At 38.4% G+C, this 16,551-nt stretch overlaps 2 protein-coding genes across 13 annotated transcripts in view; both read right to left on the reverse strand.

The window, feature by feature from the left end:
- Positions 1-8,807, reverse strand: part of map7d3 (MAP7 domain containing 3) — a 26,151-nt gene extending 17,344 nt beyond the window's left edge. For all 12 annotated transcript variants that reach the window (XM_025910994.1, XM_025910997.1, XM_025910995.1 and 9 more), the window contains exon 1: positions 8,649-8,807. In XM_025910994.1, coding sequence (XP_025766779.1) covers positions 8,649-8,694 — 46 coding nt within the window. In that variant the 5' untranslated portion in view covers positions 8,695-8,807. The remainder of the gene's footprint in view (positions 1-8,648) is intronic.
- On the reverse strand, positions 8,718-16,501 carry LOC102082922 (tumor necrosis factor receptor superfamily member EDAR). Its single transcript, XM_013271388.3, has 11 exons — positions 16,313-16,501; positions 15,854-15,924; positions 14,268-14,381; positions 14,004-14,182; positions 13,807-13,922; positions 13,650-13,700; positions 13,456-13,566; positions 13,213-13,357; positions 12,979-13,117; positions 12,091-12,130; positions 8,718-10,865 (listed from the first exon to the last, which is right to left on the reverse strand). The coding sequence occupies exons 2-11, from the start codon at positions 15,899-15,901 to the stop codon at positions 10,597-10,599; spliced, it is 1,212 nt and encodes a 403-aa protein (XP_013126842.2). The 5' UTR covers positions 15,902-15,924; positions 16,313-16,501; the 3' UTR covers positions 8,718-10,596.
- Positions 16,502-16,551: the final 50 nt, after the last annotated feature.

Here is a 16,551-nt window from a genome sequence, read left to right on the forward strand (position 1 = left end):
CAAAAGGCAGTGGCCACTTTTAATCTGTCATTTCCAGTTTGGAGTTTTTATACATTTGATCCGGATTCGGAAATTCAAATGATTTGATTTGTATCAATTAAACGACAGTGTGATGAGGGACCAAAAGACTAATGTTATACAAATTGTATTTGTTTCCATTAGGGCTGCCACAAACGATTATTTTGATAGTCGACTAGTCACCGATTATTTTTGCGATTAGTCGACTAATCAGATCATGCATCGATTGGACGTAAAACTTACAGCTTGAAAATATGTTAAACGTTTATTTTGTGACCCAGAAAGAATAATAAGAGTAATATTAAAACTAACTAGCTGCCGCCATTGTTGACAACTGCGCTGGGCCGCACTATGAATTCTGGGATACAGCTTCTTCTTCTTCGGGGTTTAACGGCAGCTGGCATCCTTTACATGCACTGCTGCCATCTTCTGTTTCAGTCCGTTATTACACTTTTAAATCCTACTACTTATTCCTGCGTCTTTTGTGATCTTACAAAGCTTCAAACGACGCGTCGACTATTAAATCAGTCGTCGACGATTTTGATAGTCGACGTAATCGTGACTAGTCGACTAATCGTGGCAGCTCTAGTTTCCATGACACACACACAAACAAAAAAAACAAACCACTTGTGTTCCTAATCACTTATCCAGCAACAGGAAACTATGGACAAGTCAGCAGTACCTTGCAGGGGATACAGCTTCCACTGGTAAACATCCAAATGTTTGTTAAATACCAGTTACGTTTTGGCTGAGATTTGGCACTTATCTCTCAAAAGATGTTCAGATAACAGAACAGTTTTTGGTTCCTTTGTCTTAGTCTGTGCGGAGATCTACTTTACGTGGCAAAGGGTCCTTGGCCAAGACATTGATCTAAAAGTTGAGCTTGATGGCATGCAAGCACCTTACACGGGAGCAATACTAAGGCCCAAAGCACAGCAAGTTCAGTCTGTTTAAACTCTGTTTAAACCATTAGTTCAAACCAAAAAATTTGAATAAGTTGTTTTTTGTTCTGTGTTTTGTTTGCTTTCCATATCAATGGTAAATCTGAAGAGATCCAATAGATCTGAAGCTATACAACAATCCAGTTATTCTACCATGTTTGTGGTCAGCTGTGTAGTTATTCATACAGTGCTTTCTGTGACAAGCTTCAATGAGAAAGTAGAATAAAGCCCTTGTTAGCTTCCTGGTATACAGCATGTACGCCCACAGGTGTACAACATTTCATATAAAAATATCCAGAAAACATAAAACCAACTGATGACTAATTTCCACATGTACCCAAAAACACAATGATTGCTTTAACAGTTGATGTGCGTGCAGTCTGTCCTATAAAAAGTCTAACTCCAAGAGAAGATCAGCTCTCCCATCAAACTACCGCAGGGTCAATAGTCCTTTCTTCAGCCAAAACTATTCATAAAAAAAAGTACGGTTAAAGGACAGAAGGTCAGGAAGGAAGGAAGCACATGAAAGACATGATCAAGCTTTATGAGCTGTGGCATCAGTTACCAGTTTCTTCCCTTCTTGTTGGCATTATATAAATGCTGACAAAGAGCAAAATGATAGTCAGTCCTGTGACTGTGAAAGCTCCTGAAAGCATCTCACTGTCTCCACTGCAACTAAGCAATCCTATTGCTAATCTTAAAAATATATATTTTCTATTAAGAAAACAACTTTTCATATGCTTTTTAAAAAAGATCCAGACAAGACTCTCTCTCCAAGTTTTAACACATGCAATTTATCTCATATGACTAATGTTATAATAAAGTTAAAATGCAGGAGATATTAAGAAAGCTCTGGAGATTTCTTGTTGCAAAGGAGCTCCTTAAGTACTAACAAACTGGGACCTTATAAGAATGATGGTCCAGGTGGTGCAATAGGACAAATAGAGCCAATAATTGTTTAAGGAAACAACACTGTTCTTGCACAAAGGTATTCTAAGTGACTGAAGAAAACATGTTCCCGATCTTGTTAGACAGGTCATGCGAAAAGTATAATAGTGGTTGTTAAAAAAGAATGAAAACTGTCCCCTGCACCCATTATCTGTGCTTTCCATGTGTTCTTTTTTTTATCTTTGATGTGTTTTTGCTTTTCTTCCTCTTTGTAATCAACTCAGCTATTATTCTCCTTCCGGTTTTAGACAACTTTTGAACCAATCAGTATTTGAGCTATACAAAGCATTATCATGGCAGGCTACACACCAGCACCTCAAACAGTCTATGCTCACTGAATTCTCACAACCCTCATAATCCCACATTATTTGCCACCAGGGTAACATATACTATAGACAGCTGTAAAAGAAGCAGCCCCAGAGAGATTGAATTTAAGAAAACAAAGCTTTTTACCAGGTTGCTATGAGCAAACCACTGACCCACCATAGACACGGAATGGTTTTCCGAGTGTAGCATGTTCTCCTTGTATAGAAATCAACTCTACAAGTATTACCTTACTCTGTAAGGCAGAGAAGACAATGGACCCTTCTTACACAATGCAACAGTGCCAAATTTAGCAGTAAGAACTGTTGACTTAATAGACATCGTTTACCTCAGTGAAGCAAAGGAAATTAGACCTGTCAGGTTAACTATTCATGCACCAATTATCCAAACAGCAACCTCAATGCTCTCCAGTCAGAGACGTTTATGAAGGGTCGAAGTGTGCAGCTGGTTCTCAGATGTTTACAAGTCACTTCACTTTTGTACTCGGACTGTCCTCTTCATTCCATTTAGAGAAGTCAATAAATGACGAAAGATCTGACTGCACTTTAAACAGTTTTGCTGACACACAACACGTGGCCGATTACTCGCAAATAGACAGAGGATTCATAAATTACTCATCAGTCACTAATTTTTTTTGTCATTCAGCAACAAATACTTGGCAATCATACAATACCACAAGGAATACAGTAACAGAAAACATTTATTTAAATTATAGGAGTTTACATTATATGTTTGGTTACTATTGTCTAAAATATAGATGACTGGACACTGATGAAACCTCTAGAACTCTACAATCAACATATTTTTCTCTATTAGAGTGAAAAGTCAGAAAAAAACAATGGTATACACCGTCACAAGATAACTGACATTAAGTTACAGACAGCAAGGACAGGTGAAGTGCTTCTCATTCATGCTTATGCCTGTATCAAGGATCATACTGGCTCAGAAATTAGATGAGTCATAGCAACAACAAAGAGAACCAAACCAAGCCTGAAGACTCACTCAGGACCCAGTGTCAAATCACATCAAATTTGTAATTTGCAATTTAAAGTGTTTTTATTAACAGTAAACGAAATGGTGGTGATATAACAAACTGCAGTAGAATAAGGATACGTTTATAAAGGGGGTGATGAAATGCTATATGTATATAAAACAATGCAAACTATTTAGCTGCTAATCCAAGCATGATGTTTGACCTTGGTCATTCTGTAGTAGGTTATACACTTCAAGATTGTAATTTCAGGAAACTGTATTGTCTGCAAAGAGGGAAGTATGACAGAAAGTGCAAACTGAGGAGGCAGCAGCTGTTAAGCTAAAAAAAGAAGTCTACTGGTGTGTAGCATAATCACCTGCAAAATCAATTTTTACAGAGTTTTTGGCTTCCACAGTCACAGTAGTAGTGACTGTAGTTTTAAGGAATAAGCAAAATATATATAAATACAACCAAGGAAGAGATGCATCTTGGAATAAAATGAGACAAATCTCTGCTGTCAGACACATTCATGTGTTGATTAAAGTGCTTTCATGAGATGGCGAGAAGAGACACTGTTTTCCCAACAGACCTCAAGAGAGCCAGGTGTGCTCATAGAAATGAAAAGAGCCAATCAGAGGCACTCACTCATCCCTCCATCACTATGGAGATTTGCACACATTAACATACATCATTCCTGCTACACCACGACTCAGCAAAACCTTAAAGACATGAGACGGAGCATGTTTTTTTTTTCCTGGCTCAGAATGTGAGGCAGTAAAAGCAGTCGCCCCGTGACGAGTCTGTATTGGGTTACAGAAATATTTGCATGATATTTGTGAACCCATCGAAATGGATTGCACATAAATCCTACATAACCAAGTAAGCTACTGGACTCATCTTTAGCACTCATTATCAAAGTATAACTATCATTATTATCATTATTATCATCATCATCATCATTATTATTGTAATATATAATTATTAATGGCAATCATCAAACATGTAAATAACTTGATTAAAATATTTTTGGAGTCCTTCTTGTGAGTTTAAACTTTTCTAACTTAGTCACCAGGGAAGCATTTTAAACATATCGAATCTTGTGAGGCAGGGTTTACAGGCTCATTTAGTCATAGACTCACTTACTTTAATGCAAAAGTGTATATATATATATATATATATATATATATATATATACACACACACACACACACATATTTCATACATAATCCTCTTTACACTATCTGAAATGCTTTGTTGTAACTCTTTGAACTTTCAAATCTCTTCGCAATTTGAGAGTTCAAAAATGAGTTAATGTTGATTATGTATCAGTGTATCAGTGTTTTCTGGGATGACCATTAGCAGGCCAAAACCAGAAGAATGCTGATGAGCTGTCTCAAACAGCACATGCAAGAGATAGAAGCTGTGGATGACTGCTTGTTCAAACTCTGATTGATAGAATATATATTTTCAGAGTGATTTTTCCTCAATTGTTTGGAGAGGAATTGATTACTGCAAATGTTCTGAGTAAGAATCACCAGTAGCTGAAAATGTGGGACAAAAAAAAAAAACAAGCAAAAAAACTGCAGATAATATTCAATTTCCAAAAACACCAATCATGAAGTCTAAAGTTGTGAATTTTAGCTGGTAATTAATCTAACGCTTAACACTTAGGGGGTGGGAGGATAGAGCCTATCCCAGCTGTCAGAAGCAGGATATGGCCTGGATAGATCACCAATCTGTTGCAGGGTTAACACAGACAACCACTCACACCAGTTAACCTATCCCTATGCATGTCTTTAGACTGTGGGAAAACATGCAAACTCCACACAGAAAGACACCATGCTGGATTCAAACCTTGCTGTGACATACCAACTTGCTGTAACACTACCAACCACCACTCCACTGTACTGCCTACTCTGTAACATATTACATACTTTTAATATAAATCTGCACTTCTGTTGTGATACTGATTTCAGTAATATCTAGCATTAGAAAGAGCAGATATACTTATTGACCGAATATGATTTGCCTTCTCCTGATGGATTATTATGGCATCAGTAAAGACCACCAGGGGGGCTGATAATGACCCAGCTCTGCAGCCCAAACAAAACATGAAAGAGGAAACAGGCCAGTCTGCCTTACATCATAACAATCTGAGGCAAATGATAGTTCTCTTAACAACAAGAATACTCATACGACATGTTTTTACAACTTCCATTACATATAATATTAGTATAGTGGACACACAAGAGTCAGATCAGTGGGTCAGGGTTTTTTTTTTCCATGGTTCCTTTCAACTGCACTCTTTATTGTGCCCTGTAGCATGGCGCAACTAAATAGCTTGCTGCACAGGAAGTGTCTGCGTTGCTAAATATAAGGGTGGATTAACATTTGATATTGACTACATGGCCTTGTAACTCCAACTGATCACTATCAGATGCAAATATGCAGGCAAACATGAACCTGAACCACTGATTACTTTATTTTTTTCCAATTCATTTTACCCCAAAATTCAGAAAAATTAAAGGTTACCAACACAATGAGCCAACCAACACAAAATTTCAGGATGGATAACACAGCTGATAGATGCCTAAGAAACACGCACGCACAAACACAGTAAATCTTCTATGGGATTACCAAGACCTGCTCATGTAAAGGTAAGCCCTGGCTATTTGTAGTACCAGCAGGATGATGATGACAACTTTCCAAGGGAGTCTCCTGCTCTAAGTGGACCATTTTGTCTTACACAGAAAAAATAAACATCAACAAATTTAATCATTCTCACATCCACTATTTTTAATAATTATATAGTACTCATACCCTTTAGTGTTGTGTTATTTTTCAGTCCTATAGGGTTAAGCTAAAAAAAAAAGAAGCAGAAAATATAAATATATACATAAATATTATACATTCTCTAGATTTCTAATTAAACCCCAAGAAGTACAGCCAAGTCTACCACACTTTAAACTATTCAGTTTAGAAGACTTATTGAACCAAAGCATTCTTGGTGCCAAGAGTGTGGAACTAATGTTCATGACTATTTGAGGAGTGACTATCCACATCAGCACCATTGATGTGCAGACATTGAAAGCAAAGAGCATGTGTTAGCTTTTTGAAGTCTATACATTTAGTTATTTTTCTCTTTTGATAAGCAAAAATACGTTTATTATTAGATAAATTAATCCATGACTTTTTGTTATTTTTCTTTGGTGGAAGGGCCAAAATCCCTGAATATCTGACATTTACTTGTTGTGTAACATCTCTTGAACCCTGTATTCATGCGTTTGGTCTTTGTTGCTGTGTGTAGGTCATGAACCATGTTGAAATAAGCTCTGACATGTTGCCCAAAGACACAAATAAACTTTCTATTCAAAGACTTTCAAGAGGGGACAATTTGGAAATTTGTCCATAAGCTATCCCAGCTCACCAAAGCTGGTAGAGAATCCGTCTTTGTGGAGATGGAAATGTTAGTGTTAGATAACGTAAAATGAAGTAACAACAATATATAATCATACAAACTAACGCCTCATGAACTAAACTACTCTGGGGTTACTCTAAGGTTAGTTCTAGTCTATACAAATTAGCATGTTTTGCTATTCAAATCATTTGGTACGTGCATACATGAGTGTGGAAACTGTAACACATCCTCTCAGTCATTTTAAGAGGTAAAAATTAAAAGATGGGGCATTTCTGCTACACAACCAGAGTTAAGAGTACAGAACCAAGAAGCTACACATCAAAATTGAGGGTGGTTCATTTCCTCCTTTGGTTAAATCTAACCCAGTTCAGAAATACTTCTCATGCTTTTAATTCTGCTGCAGCATGTGTTAAGCCAGGATCCCGACAACCTTGCAGCGTTACTTGCAGCAGTGTGATCTCGCTTTATAATAGCAGGGTACTTTTTCTTCTTCCTCACATTCTTGTGGAAATGACCATGTACATGAGCTAGATTCCTAGCATAATTTTATTATTGTCAGTCCTCCACTTTGACTGAAGGCTGAAGGACTTTTGCTGAAGACATGGTTTAACTCCTCATAAAGCCTAGAACACAAACGCATACCTCTAAACTTGGTAGAAATATTCATTAAAAGACAAAAAAAAAAGCCACAGAACTGAGGGCCAGACTGAAAACACTGAATGGAAAAATGAAAGAAAACAGGAAGAAGAACGGCACTAAAATGTGATCCATTTGTTGCCAGGAGTAAAACATGCCTACACCCAATCTGGGTATGTAGAAAACCCCCTTTTACGCTAAAACAGTTTAACAAAAAAAGAAAAGAAAAAGGCTTGACTGCTCATCCAGCCATAACAAACCATGCATTGATACAGGCAGATACAAACACAGTAAACATCCACGTCCAAATCTGGATGGGCCCACTGATAGACTTCAGCTTGTACATAGTGCAGTCTCCAAAAGGCCAATGTGCATTTTGCTTAACAGAACAGTGGGCGACACATGGCTGCTGGTCCAACCAAAACTATGGTATCAGTGCATCTAAGCATTTAAGGAAAAACAGCTACACCGTCCTGAGAGAGCTCAGGGCTCAGCGTTTGACAGTTTGACAGTGCAGCTTTATCTGAAATTCAGGTCAGACATTGTTATAGTTGCCCTCCCTGGAGCACTAAGGGGGTTATGCCATATGTCAGCAAATAAGCATGAATGTGGGACAATGGATGTGGGAGAGGGAAGAGATCACTTAACATAAGATAAGATGAGTTTCAAGCAGGAAGCTACAAAACTGCTGATACACTATGAACCGCCTGATCCACGGGTGGAGAAAATAAATTGCCTGCTGGGTTCTTTACTGGGCATCAAATCAGCTCGTCGCTATTACAAAGTGCATGACCCGATCAGAAAAAGCGTCCTGACAAAGATCAACAGAAGACCACGTTTGACAGGATTCTCGGAGCGAAGAGCAACGACATTCAAACCAGTACTATTTTTACTAGTTACACAGAAGCTAGCTTAGTTTACAAAGAATTTAGAGGACGCCTATCTACTCCGACATACTCACATAAAACCACTTTCCTGTACAACGTTATTAATTTGCGTGAAAGCTGACAATGCAGAAGTAGTGGCATATCAACCGGGTCTCAGGCTGCAAGACGTATAGTTGCAGCTTTAGCTGAACGTTAACTGCACACACTTAACTTACAGCGAGTTAGACCAGTCCATTTGCTTCACTTAAAAGTTATCAGCACAACCATCAGCTAACAAAATCAACCAAACGTGTAACTTTTAATGTGGGAAGAAGTTGCAGATATTTTCCGCGTCCATACTCGGCTCATAACCGGGCAGCGAGCTAACGTTACTAGCTAGAAAAGCTGACCGCTCAAACAACCCGGTCAGAGGCGGCAGTTGACTGCAAATGATAGAAAGTGAGTACAACACCCTAAGACACAAGCGGTTCAAAAACAGACACAACTGCCAACATATTTCTTACCCATTTGGGCTCTCAAGCCCTTGAGAGTCGAAGCACCCTCCGCCATTTCTATGAAGTTTTCCTTCTGTGTTTTTTTTTTTTTTCTAAAACAAGGGCGCGTAACCCATCGCAGCCGGTAGGACTCGGACACCACGGGGACGTGGACATCAAAGATAGGGCGAACAAATCAGGATGTCTCACTTTGAACAATGTCGTAACAAAAAGTGTCTTCCGATGTAGTCAGCGATATGCAAGTATCTTTACCACTCTACGTTATTGTACCTACAATATAATGAATCTAGTCCTGTTTTTGTCCACTTTTAATATCGTTATGGACCCTATAATATATTTGTTTTAACTTCAACTGCCCTCTTGGCCAAAAAAACAAACTTTTTTTTAAATGTCAATGACCCAGTTTTAATTTTTAATGTCAATGAAACATTTTAATGTCAGTGAGACGTTTTACCTGGATAAATGAAGGATATATAAAACTCACTTTGCCAAAAACTGATTACAGCTTCTACCGTGAGACGGGATTGATGCTTGTGATTCAAAATAACTTGATATAATTCATGACAGATATGTTGGACATATGTTTCATAGATTATAGGCCAACACTTCATTTACAACCGTTTAAATAAATACTCTAATGAATAATATCAAGTCAGCTGAAATACACAGGTAAAAAGTTGCATTAAAGATAAAAATGTATTTTTTAAGACAAATCAAGAGGGCATCAAAGACTTCAACACATATAACATCACAGTTCTATCCAGATCATTTAAATGGGGCAAACTGTTTACCAAACAAAGCTATTAGACGTATAAAGATAATAAAAAAAAACACACACACACACACAGAGAAACATCGGAAATCACTTGTTGGCACGACAGAACCAACAAAAGAAGAAGGGACACGATATTAAAAATGCTCTGGTAAGGACAGGAGTCCCTCAAGTAACTTTATAACTTGAGGGTTTTAGAGTTCATTTTCAAAAATAATTCTTTTAGTGCCTCATCTTTTCACCAGACGATCGTGATGTGGAGGCGGGGGCTGTGGGGCGCCAATACTTACTGATCACGTTTCTAATTACAGATGCGAGGACGCTACCTAGCGTTCATATGGGTACTTCTTGCATGCTGATAAATGTAAAGTTTATCCACAAGAGCTGGTGAGAATTCAAGGTATTCAGGTATTAGGTCTTAGAGGCAATAACTAAAATAGCGACCACTTGAATGAAAGAGAAAAAGGCCCTGTTAAGCAAAGTTTCTTAATGATGTAGAATATTTTATCCAGGTTTTGGAGTTTCTTGTTGTTTTCAGATTAGAAAAAAAAAAAAAAAAAAGACTTCGAACTTGACTGAAGTTTTGTTTGCCATTTGTTTTTGAGATGGATTTGAAGAGTAGTGATGGAAAAGATTGAATACTCACCCGAACTAATGCTCTGAAGACTCTGACGATCTGGAGATCTGGGAAACTGGTAAGTTGGCAAACTTCTCCCAGTGAGCGAATAACACAATTTCTCAGGGCTCTCAGTTCTTTCACTTACCGTGAACACTGCATCCTCTGTCCTGGTCTGTCTCACATGCTTTAGCCAGAGGGCTGCTCATCATTTTACATGGTAAACAGGAAATAACACAGCACGTAGGGTGCCTTTGCAGTGACCTGGATATCTAACACTCAAAGGAGAAATAAGTACTTTTCTCACTGCGTTTTTTACAGTACATGATCTATTAAATATATATACTCGACTGAAGATGAGAACCTCAGAATAGTCAGTAATCCGGTATGATTTAATTCCCATTAATACACCAATGTATCATTTCACTCAAAAAATGTTGCTTTAATAAAATGTCATGCTTTTATGTCTCAACAGTAGGTGTTAGATTGACTGAATGATCTGGTGAGAGTCCTGCAAAAAAGAGCAGAAAGTCTCTACAACACTTGCCATCCTGTGGATCTCTAAGACATTATTGTTTCACCACAGCTCTGTGTATCCTCTTGACAACTTCAGAATTAGGCAAGAGCGCAGCAGCCTGGGCCAACTGGGGCAGCAGTGTGTAGGTGGAGGTCCGCAGGTACTGAAAAAGGTCCTGGAAGCCTCGGATATGAGGGATGATCTGAGGTGGAACACCCAAAGACCGTGCCAGTCTCCTTAGGGTTTTGATGTTGTCAGCAGAGTCAAGCAGGATAGACAAGTCCTGAACTGAGTCGTAGTCGAGCATCTCAATTCTCTGTCCTGCACAAGATCAGCACAGTACAAGTAAAATCAGTGGCGTACCATACTGAACTCATCCTTGTAGAAAACTTTTAAAAAAGGACCCTTTTTTAAAATACATATATACATTTCCCTCTTTAGTCTTCAAGCTCGGGTCCTGAGACCTGGGAGCTTGAGTGTCCTGTGCAGTATCTTTGCTGCTCCTAGGACTGTGTTCTTCTGGACAAAGATCTCAGATGTTGTTCCTGGGATCTGCTAAAGCCATTTGCCTAGCTTGGGGGTCACTGCAACGAGTGCTCCGATTACCACTGGAACCATTGTTGCCATCACCCTCCACATCTTCTCTGGATTGTCTCAGGGGCATCTTTACACAGCCTTCACCTGGGGTCTTGCCTGGTGTGATAGACCCCAGCCTCTATGGATCTTGTGCTGAGAGCTTGTTCCTGTGCTGCCATGATTAGTGCCTCTGTGCTGTCTTTCAGTCTAGCTTTGTCCAGTTACTGGTAGGATTTCTGGATGTCAGCCACTGCCTCTATCTGCCGGTGGTACACACAGTGCAGGGCCCTGTCTTCCCCCTATGGTTCTTCTCCTTTCTCCTGTTCTTTCTCAGGTTTCTGCTACCTGAGGTATTCACTATTCACCCTGTTGGTTGTGGCCATCTTCGTGATAGACTCATGGTTGTGTGTTGTCTCATCCTGACACTCACCAGTCCTCAGCCTCCTTCCTTTTGCTTAGAGACAATCCAGCACAGCACGGTGCAAGATGCTAACAGGCAGGGCATACATGGAACGCCGTAACCAAGTGGCCGGCATAGTATACAGAAACATCTGTGCCGAGTATGGCCTTTAAGTCCCAAGGTCAAAATGGGAGACACCCCCTTGGGTGGTTGAGAATGACCAAGCTAAGATCCTGTGGGACTTCCAGATATAGATGGAGAAACTGGTGATGGCTAACCAACCAGACACAGTAATGGTGGACAAACAGAGGAAGATGGCCATAGTGATCAATGTAGCTATACTGAATGATAGCAACATCAGGAAGAAGGAACACGAGAGGCTCAAAAAATCCCAAGAGCTGAGAGAAGAACTTGAGAAGATGTGGAGGGTGAAGTGGTAATCGGAGCACTCAGTGCAGTGACTCGTCCAGCAGATCCCAGGAACAACAGAGAATTAAAAAATAAATAAATAAAATAAAATATATAAAATATATATATACAATTGTAATGGCTGGTTTGGGACGTACATACCTTCAGCAATCTCCCATATGTTCTGCAATTGTCGTTCCATCTGATAGTGACATAATAAAAGAGACATGGTAGAAAAGAAGTAATATGATAGTCACTTAATTTATACATGTGTGAAATACATTGACATATAACTATGTTTTATTACTGAAATATTTTGAATGAATAAAAAAGGAGCATCAATCTGTGTTGTCATTATCAAGTAAGAAAAAAAATAAAGTATTTGACAGATGTTTGTGTTTTTCTGTTTTACATCATTATAAATTAAATCATTTAGATTTTGAGATTCTGAGTCAATATACTGAATTCAATCAAACTTTAATCTCAAAATAAACAAATCAAGTGATTAACTGACAGTGTCAGTCTTGATAACTGTATGTGTCATTATATTGTGTTTCTCTTGCATATGTCATGCAGTGGTATTATATAGACACAAAGCTGTGATTCTCTGTTAATGAGTCCTGATCTGCTCATTAACCTGCTATCATTGCGATTTGGAATATTTTATTTTGAAAAGCATTTTTTTTATCTTCTGGGAAATTGTTGGCAGTATCTTAGACTTTGCTTCTGGAAAAGAAAAAAAATCATTTCTGGTAAGTAATTTTCTGTGTCTTGTTCATTTTTTCTTGGAAGAAGAAAGAAGTCCCCGTGGCAAAAATCACAGTAAATCAGGAAACAAGACCAAAGTTTTCTTCATGGTTAGATAACACTATGACTATCAAAAAACACACAAAAAGCTAAACTAAACTAAACTAAAAAAATGACTTTGTATATGAAATATATATAAAATATATAGTATATAACTTCCTACATTTCAAGTTCCTATAGTTTGGCATTGCTAAAGGTGGACTCTAAGTGTGATAGTGACGTAGCTATAGGTATAAACTGTACCTCCTGTGTGATGAGGCTTTGTTGTTCCTCCTGTGTAATACTGTCTGTATTCTGACTGGAGGGCTTGATGTTGGTGGTGACGTTAATCACAATAGAGGTAGGATGCACCTCATTCTCATGGCTCAAGGAGTATAGACCTCTGAACAGGTTTATAATAAACAATGATAACAATGATTATATCAGCACTGATACAGATAAATGAAAGGCATAGATGTAATAATATTCACAAAGCACCTTGTTGGATTTTCAGCTGAAACTGTCTGTGAGGGTGCCTCTCCTGGCTGTGCTGCTCTGTCTGTATGGGTGAACAAAGGTGTGTGCTGAAGGTCAGCAGCAGATAATATTCCTTCAGGCTTGGAAGCATATATGGGAACTTGCTCTAAAAATTGCAACAAATGCATATGATCCCCTGTTAGTCGAGTAAACAAGAGATAGGTGGGAAGAAGTAACAGAAACTTGAAACGTGATCTGGCTTACTGAATTTTTCAGCAGTCAGGTGTAAAACCCAAAGCAGCAGAGCAAGAAGGAAAATCAAGGAAGCTGTTGCTGAAGCAATCAGGACGACTGAAAACGTTTCTTCTTTGACTCCTTAGAAAAAAAAAAAGGCAGTCAGGTCAAAGTGAATACAAGACTAATAAAAACAAAGTTGTTCATGACATGAAGTAACTCACTCTTCTCTTCTGGGTCTCTGAAATGTTCTTTAGGTGAGTTGGTGGTGCTCTCTGTAAAAGAACCACAGATAACCTTTCCTTAACCATATCTCTGAACAATCACCACTCAACAAAACTGTTAACATATACTGCTTTGCTATCTGTTTCGGGACCTTACCTGCTTTAAAACCCTTAGATGTCAATAGCAAACACTCTTTATGGATTGTGTCATGACTATAACAAGGTAAGCACAGCAGCTCCACTTCCCCAGTCATGCTCCTGAGTTCATAATACCTGCACAAACAACACAATGATATGCGTAACACAATATCTTATTTGACTTGTGTTTATGTTGGCACTGTGTGAATAATTTACCCTGGGAGGCAGTGTCCACACAGGCTGTCACTGGTGGGTGAGCATGCCTTCTTCTCAAGGCGGTTCAGCAGGCTGCACTGGGTGCATGTTCTGCAGGGAGCCACACCTGTTTCTGTACTGAACTTTCCTTCTTCACATGGAATACAGATGCCTTCTTCACCATCTCCAAAGCCACAGTCCTGAAAATCACATGTGTTATAGACCTGGAGCGAAGTAGCACATCTAGAAAACAAGCAATAGCTTAAAGAGGAGTGTGTGCGCTACCTCTGAGAGCTCCTCTCCAGGCACACATGCAGGGCATGCAACACAAGTGCCGTTAGGGTGAAAGAACTCTGTCTGATCACAGATGGGCTCAGACTGCACCAACCCACAGCAAACCTAACACGCATTTGAAATTGCGAGTAGTGAAAGAGCTTAGAGGCTTTACAAAAGTAACAGCATACTGTTAAAATACAGAAGGAAAATGTGAAGAAGTTAATATGTACTGTAAGTAGGTTGCACTCGTTTTTCTATAAATCAAACAATACTTTCTGATATCATGAAAACACAAATAAGGATTTTAAAAAATTAAAAATTGTTTGTGCACTGACCAACCTATTGTATTTTATGAACTAATTATGCACAAAGAATTATATATGCATTTATCTATACAGTAACTCAGGTGTCAGGAAATGAGCATAATATAACTCTCTGAATGAAGCAAATCCATTAATTTAAATTCTCAAGTAAATGATCTCAAAAATTTGCTAAAGTCCAGAACTTAAACATTTTTACATTATAACACTGGAAATAACCTCTTAAGGTACTTATTGTGTCTTTTGCTCCCAATGAGCAAAAGAAATGGTCTTGAGAAACAATTTCTTTTGCTCCCAATGAGCAAAAGAAATGGTCTTGAGAAACAATTCTTGTTTCTGAAGGACGTTTGGCAATAGGTGCTTTTCACTCATTTTCAGTCCAGCTCTTGTACTTGTGTCATGGACCCTGAGTATGGATCCAAGATTTGGAGTTTTTTGCAGGTTCATGGCTCCTTTTGGTTTTGAGCATTGTTTGTGTTTGAGTTTTGTTCATTGTTTCTCTTGAAAGATAAGTTGGATTGTTTGTATTTTTATTGTTGCCAGTAAGTATCTTCCCGTAGTGTCTGTTTGTATTTTGTCACATCCTGCATGCAAAGTTTGGTTTGGGGCTCTTAAGCAGTATTTAGTTAATTCCCTTTTGTGTTTCCTCTTCTAGTCTAATCTGTTTTGTCCCTCAGTGTCTCCTGTGTAAAGTTAATCTTGCCTTCCCGTTCTATTCACTAAACATTGAATCTTGCAAGCGTAAAAAGGCACCTAACTCAAGGGATGAATGAGTGTTGTGTTTACAAATAACAGACAACTTTGCAAAGAACTAATTTTAATGGACATTATGGCACCCTATTGCAAAAACACAGAATTTGTTTAGATTTTTTTTTCAGTTCAATATATGTAAAATGCCAAATATGAAACAGTTTGACAGACTTAAAAATAGTATTTTTGCACCAACCAGGTGATTACCAAAGAGCTATTGGTCAAAAACTAACATAATAAAAGAGCTTCAAGAAGCCTGGAGAACTATTCCTAACGTCTACTACAAGGGAATTAAAGAAAGCTTAAGAGTTCAGACTGTGCTGAAGAATAAAGCCGGTCATACAAAATATTGACTTTTAACCTCATTAGAATTGTATAAACTCTGATTTCGGCTATGTAATTAATTTATTTATATTCACACATGTATAAATAGCACATATTTCCAGTTTCCTTATCATAACATATAGTAGGAGGATTAAACTGTTAAAGTTGAGAAACCTCTTAAAGGAAAAATATCAGACTTACCAAGAGCAGAATGTCATAGAAACAAGCCTCAACCAGGCAAATGTCCATGGTCTTCTCTGTTAACCACCTTCCTGATACACAAAAATCTCAGCCATAAGAAGCATGTGGTTTTGTGACTGTTAAAATCTAACGTGCATAACTCACAATATATAAGGACAATGTCACATATGAAGACAGGTGATCAAAAAAAAACTACAAAAGTCAACAATGATAAAATATAAAAACTTACTTCAAGTGATTAGTAAAGTCCAGGCTATATATCTCTCATAGAATAATTACTGATTTAAAGCTTGTATGAGCAAGGCTGTCATCTGTCTCTCTGTAAGTGTCCCCCCAGCTCAGCATGGGATAAGTTTGGAAAAGATCTTTGGGAATCCCCGTCATTTTACATCACTTGTGACGCAGGAGAGGTTCCCAACCTGACTACATGCAGAAGACCAGTGAATAGAAGCCCCTCACCTGAACACCTGACGTCACATCTTGCCTTCTTAAATTCCCTCTGGGGAACCCACTTGGCTTGTGTGGAGGGTAAGAGGAGGGAGGGGAATTAAAATGAATGAATGAGGCCTTTGTTAAGAGACATTTAAAAGAAAGGTATTGTTTTTGTTTGAAAGAGTTTGCAGGCTAGAATGAAATCTTGAATGTTACTATCACACCCAACCTGCAGAAGGTAAGACTTGTGTTGTGAATTATGCAAG

This window comes from Oreochromis niloticus, linkage group LG2, assembly GCF_001858045.2.
Source record: "Oreochromis niloticus isolate F11D_XX linkage group LG2, O_niloticus_UMD_NMBU, whole genome shotgun sequence".
Taxonomy (NCBI): Eukaryota; Metazoa; Chordata; class Actinopteri; order Cichliformes; family Cichlidae; genus Oreochromis; species Oreochromis niloticus.

Bases quoted from the DNA above. Each gene is read 5' to 3' on its own strand.
- LOC102082922 (XM_013271388.3), bottom strand. From the start codon at position 15,901: ATGGACATTTGCCTGGTTGAGGCTTGTTTCTATGACATTCTGCTCTTG. The intron at 13,701-13,806 runs GTAAGGTCCCGA...GTTCTTTTACAG, and splicing joins ATCTAAGGGTTTTAAAGCAG to AGAGCACCACCAACTCACCT. The intron at 13,567-13,649 runs GTGAGTTACTTC...TTTTTTTCTAAG, and splicing joins CAGAGACCCAGAAGAGAAGA to GAGTCAAAGAAGAAACGTTT.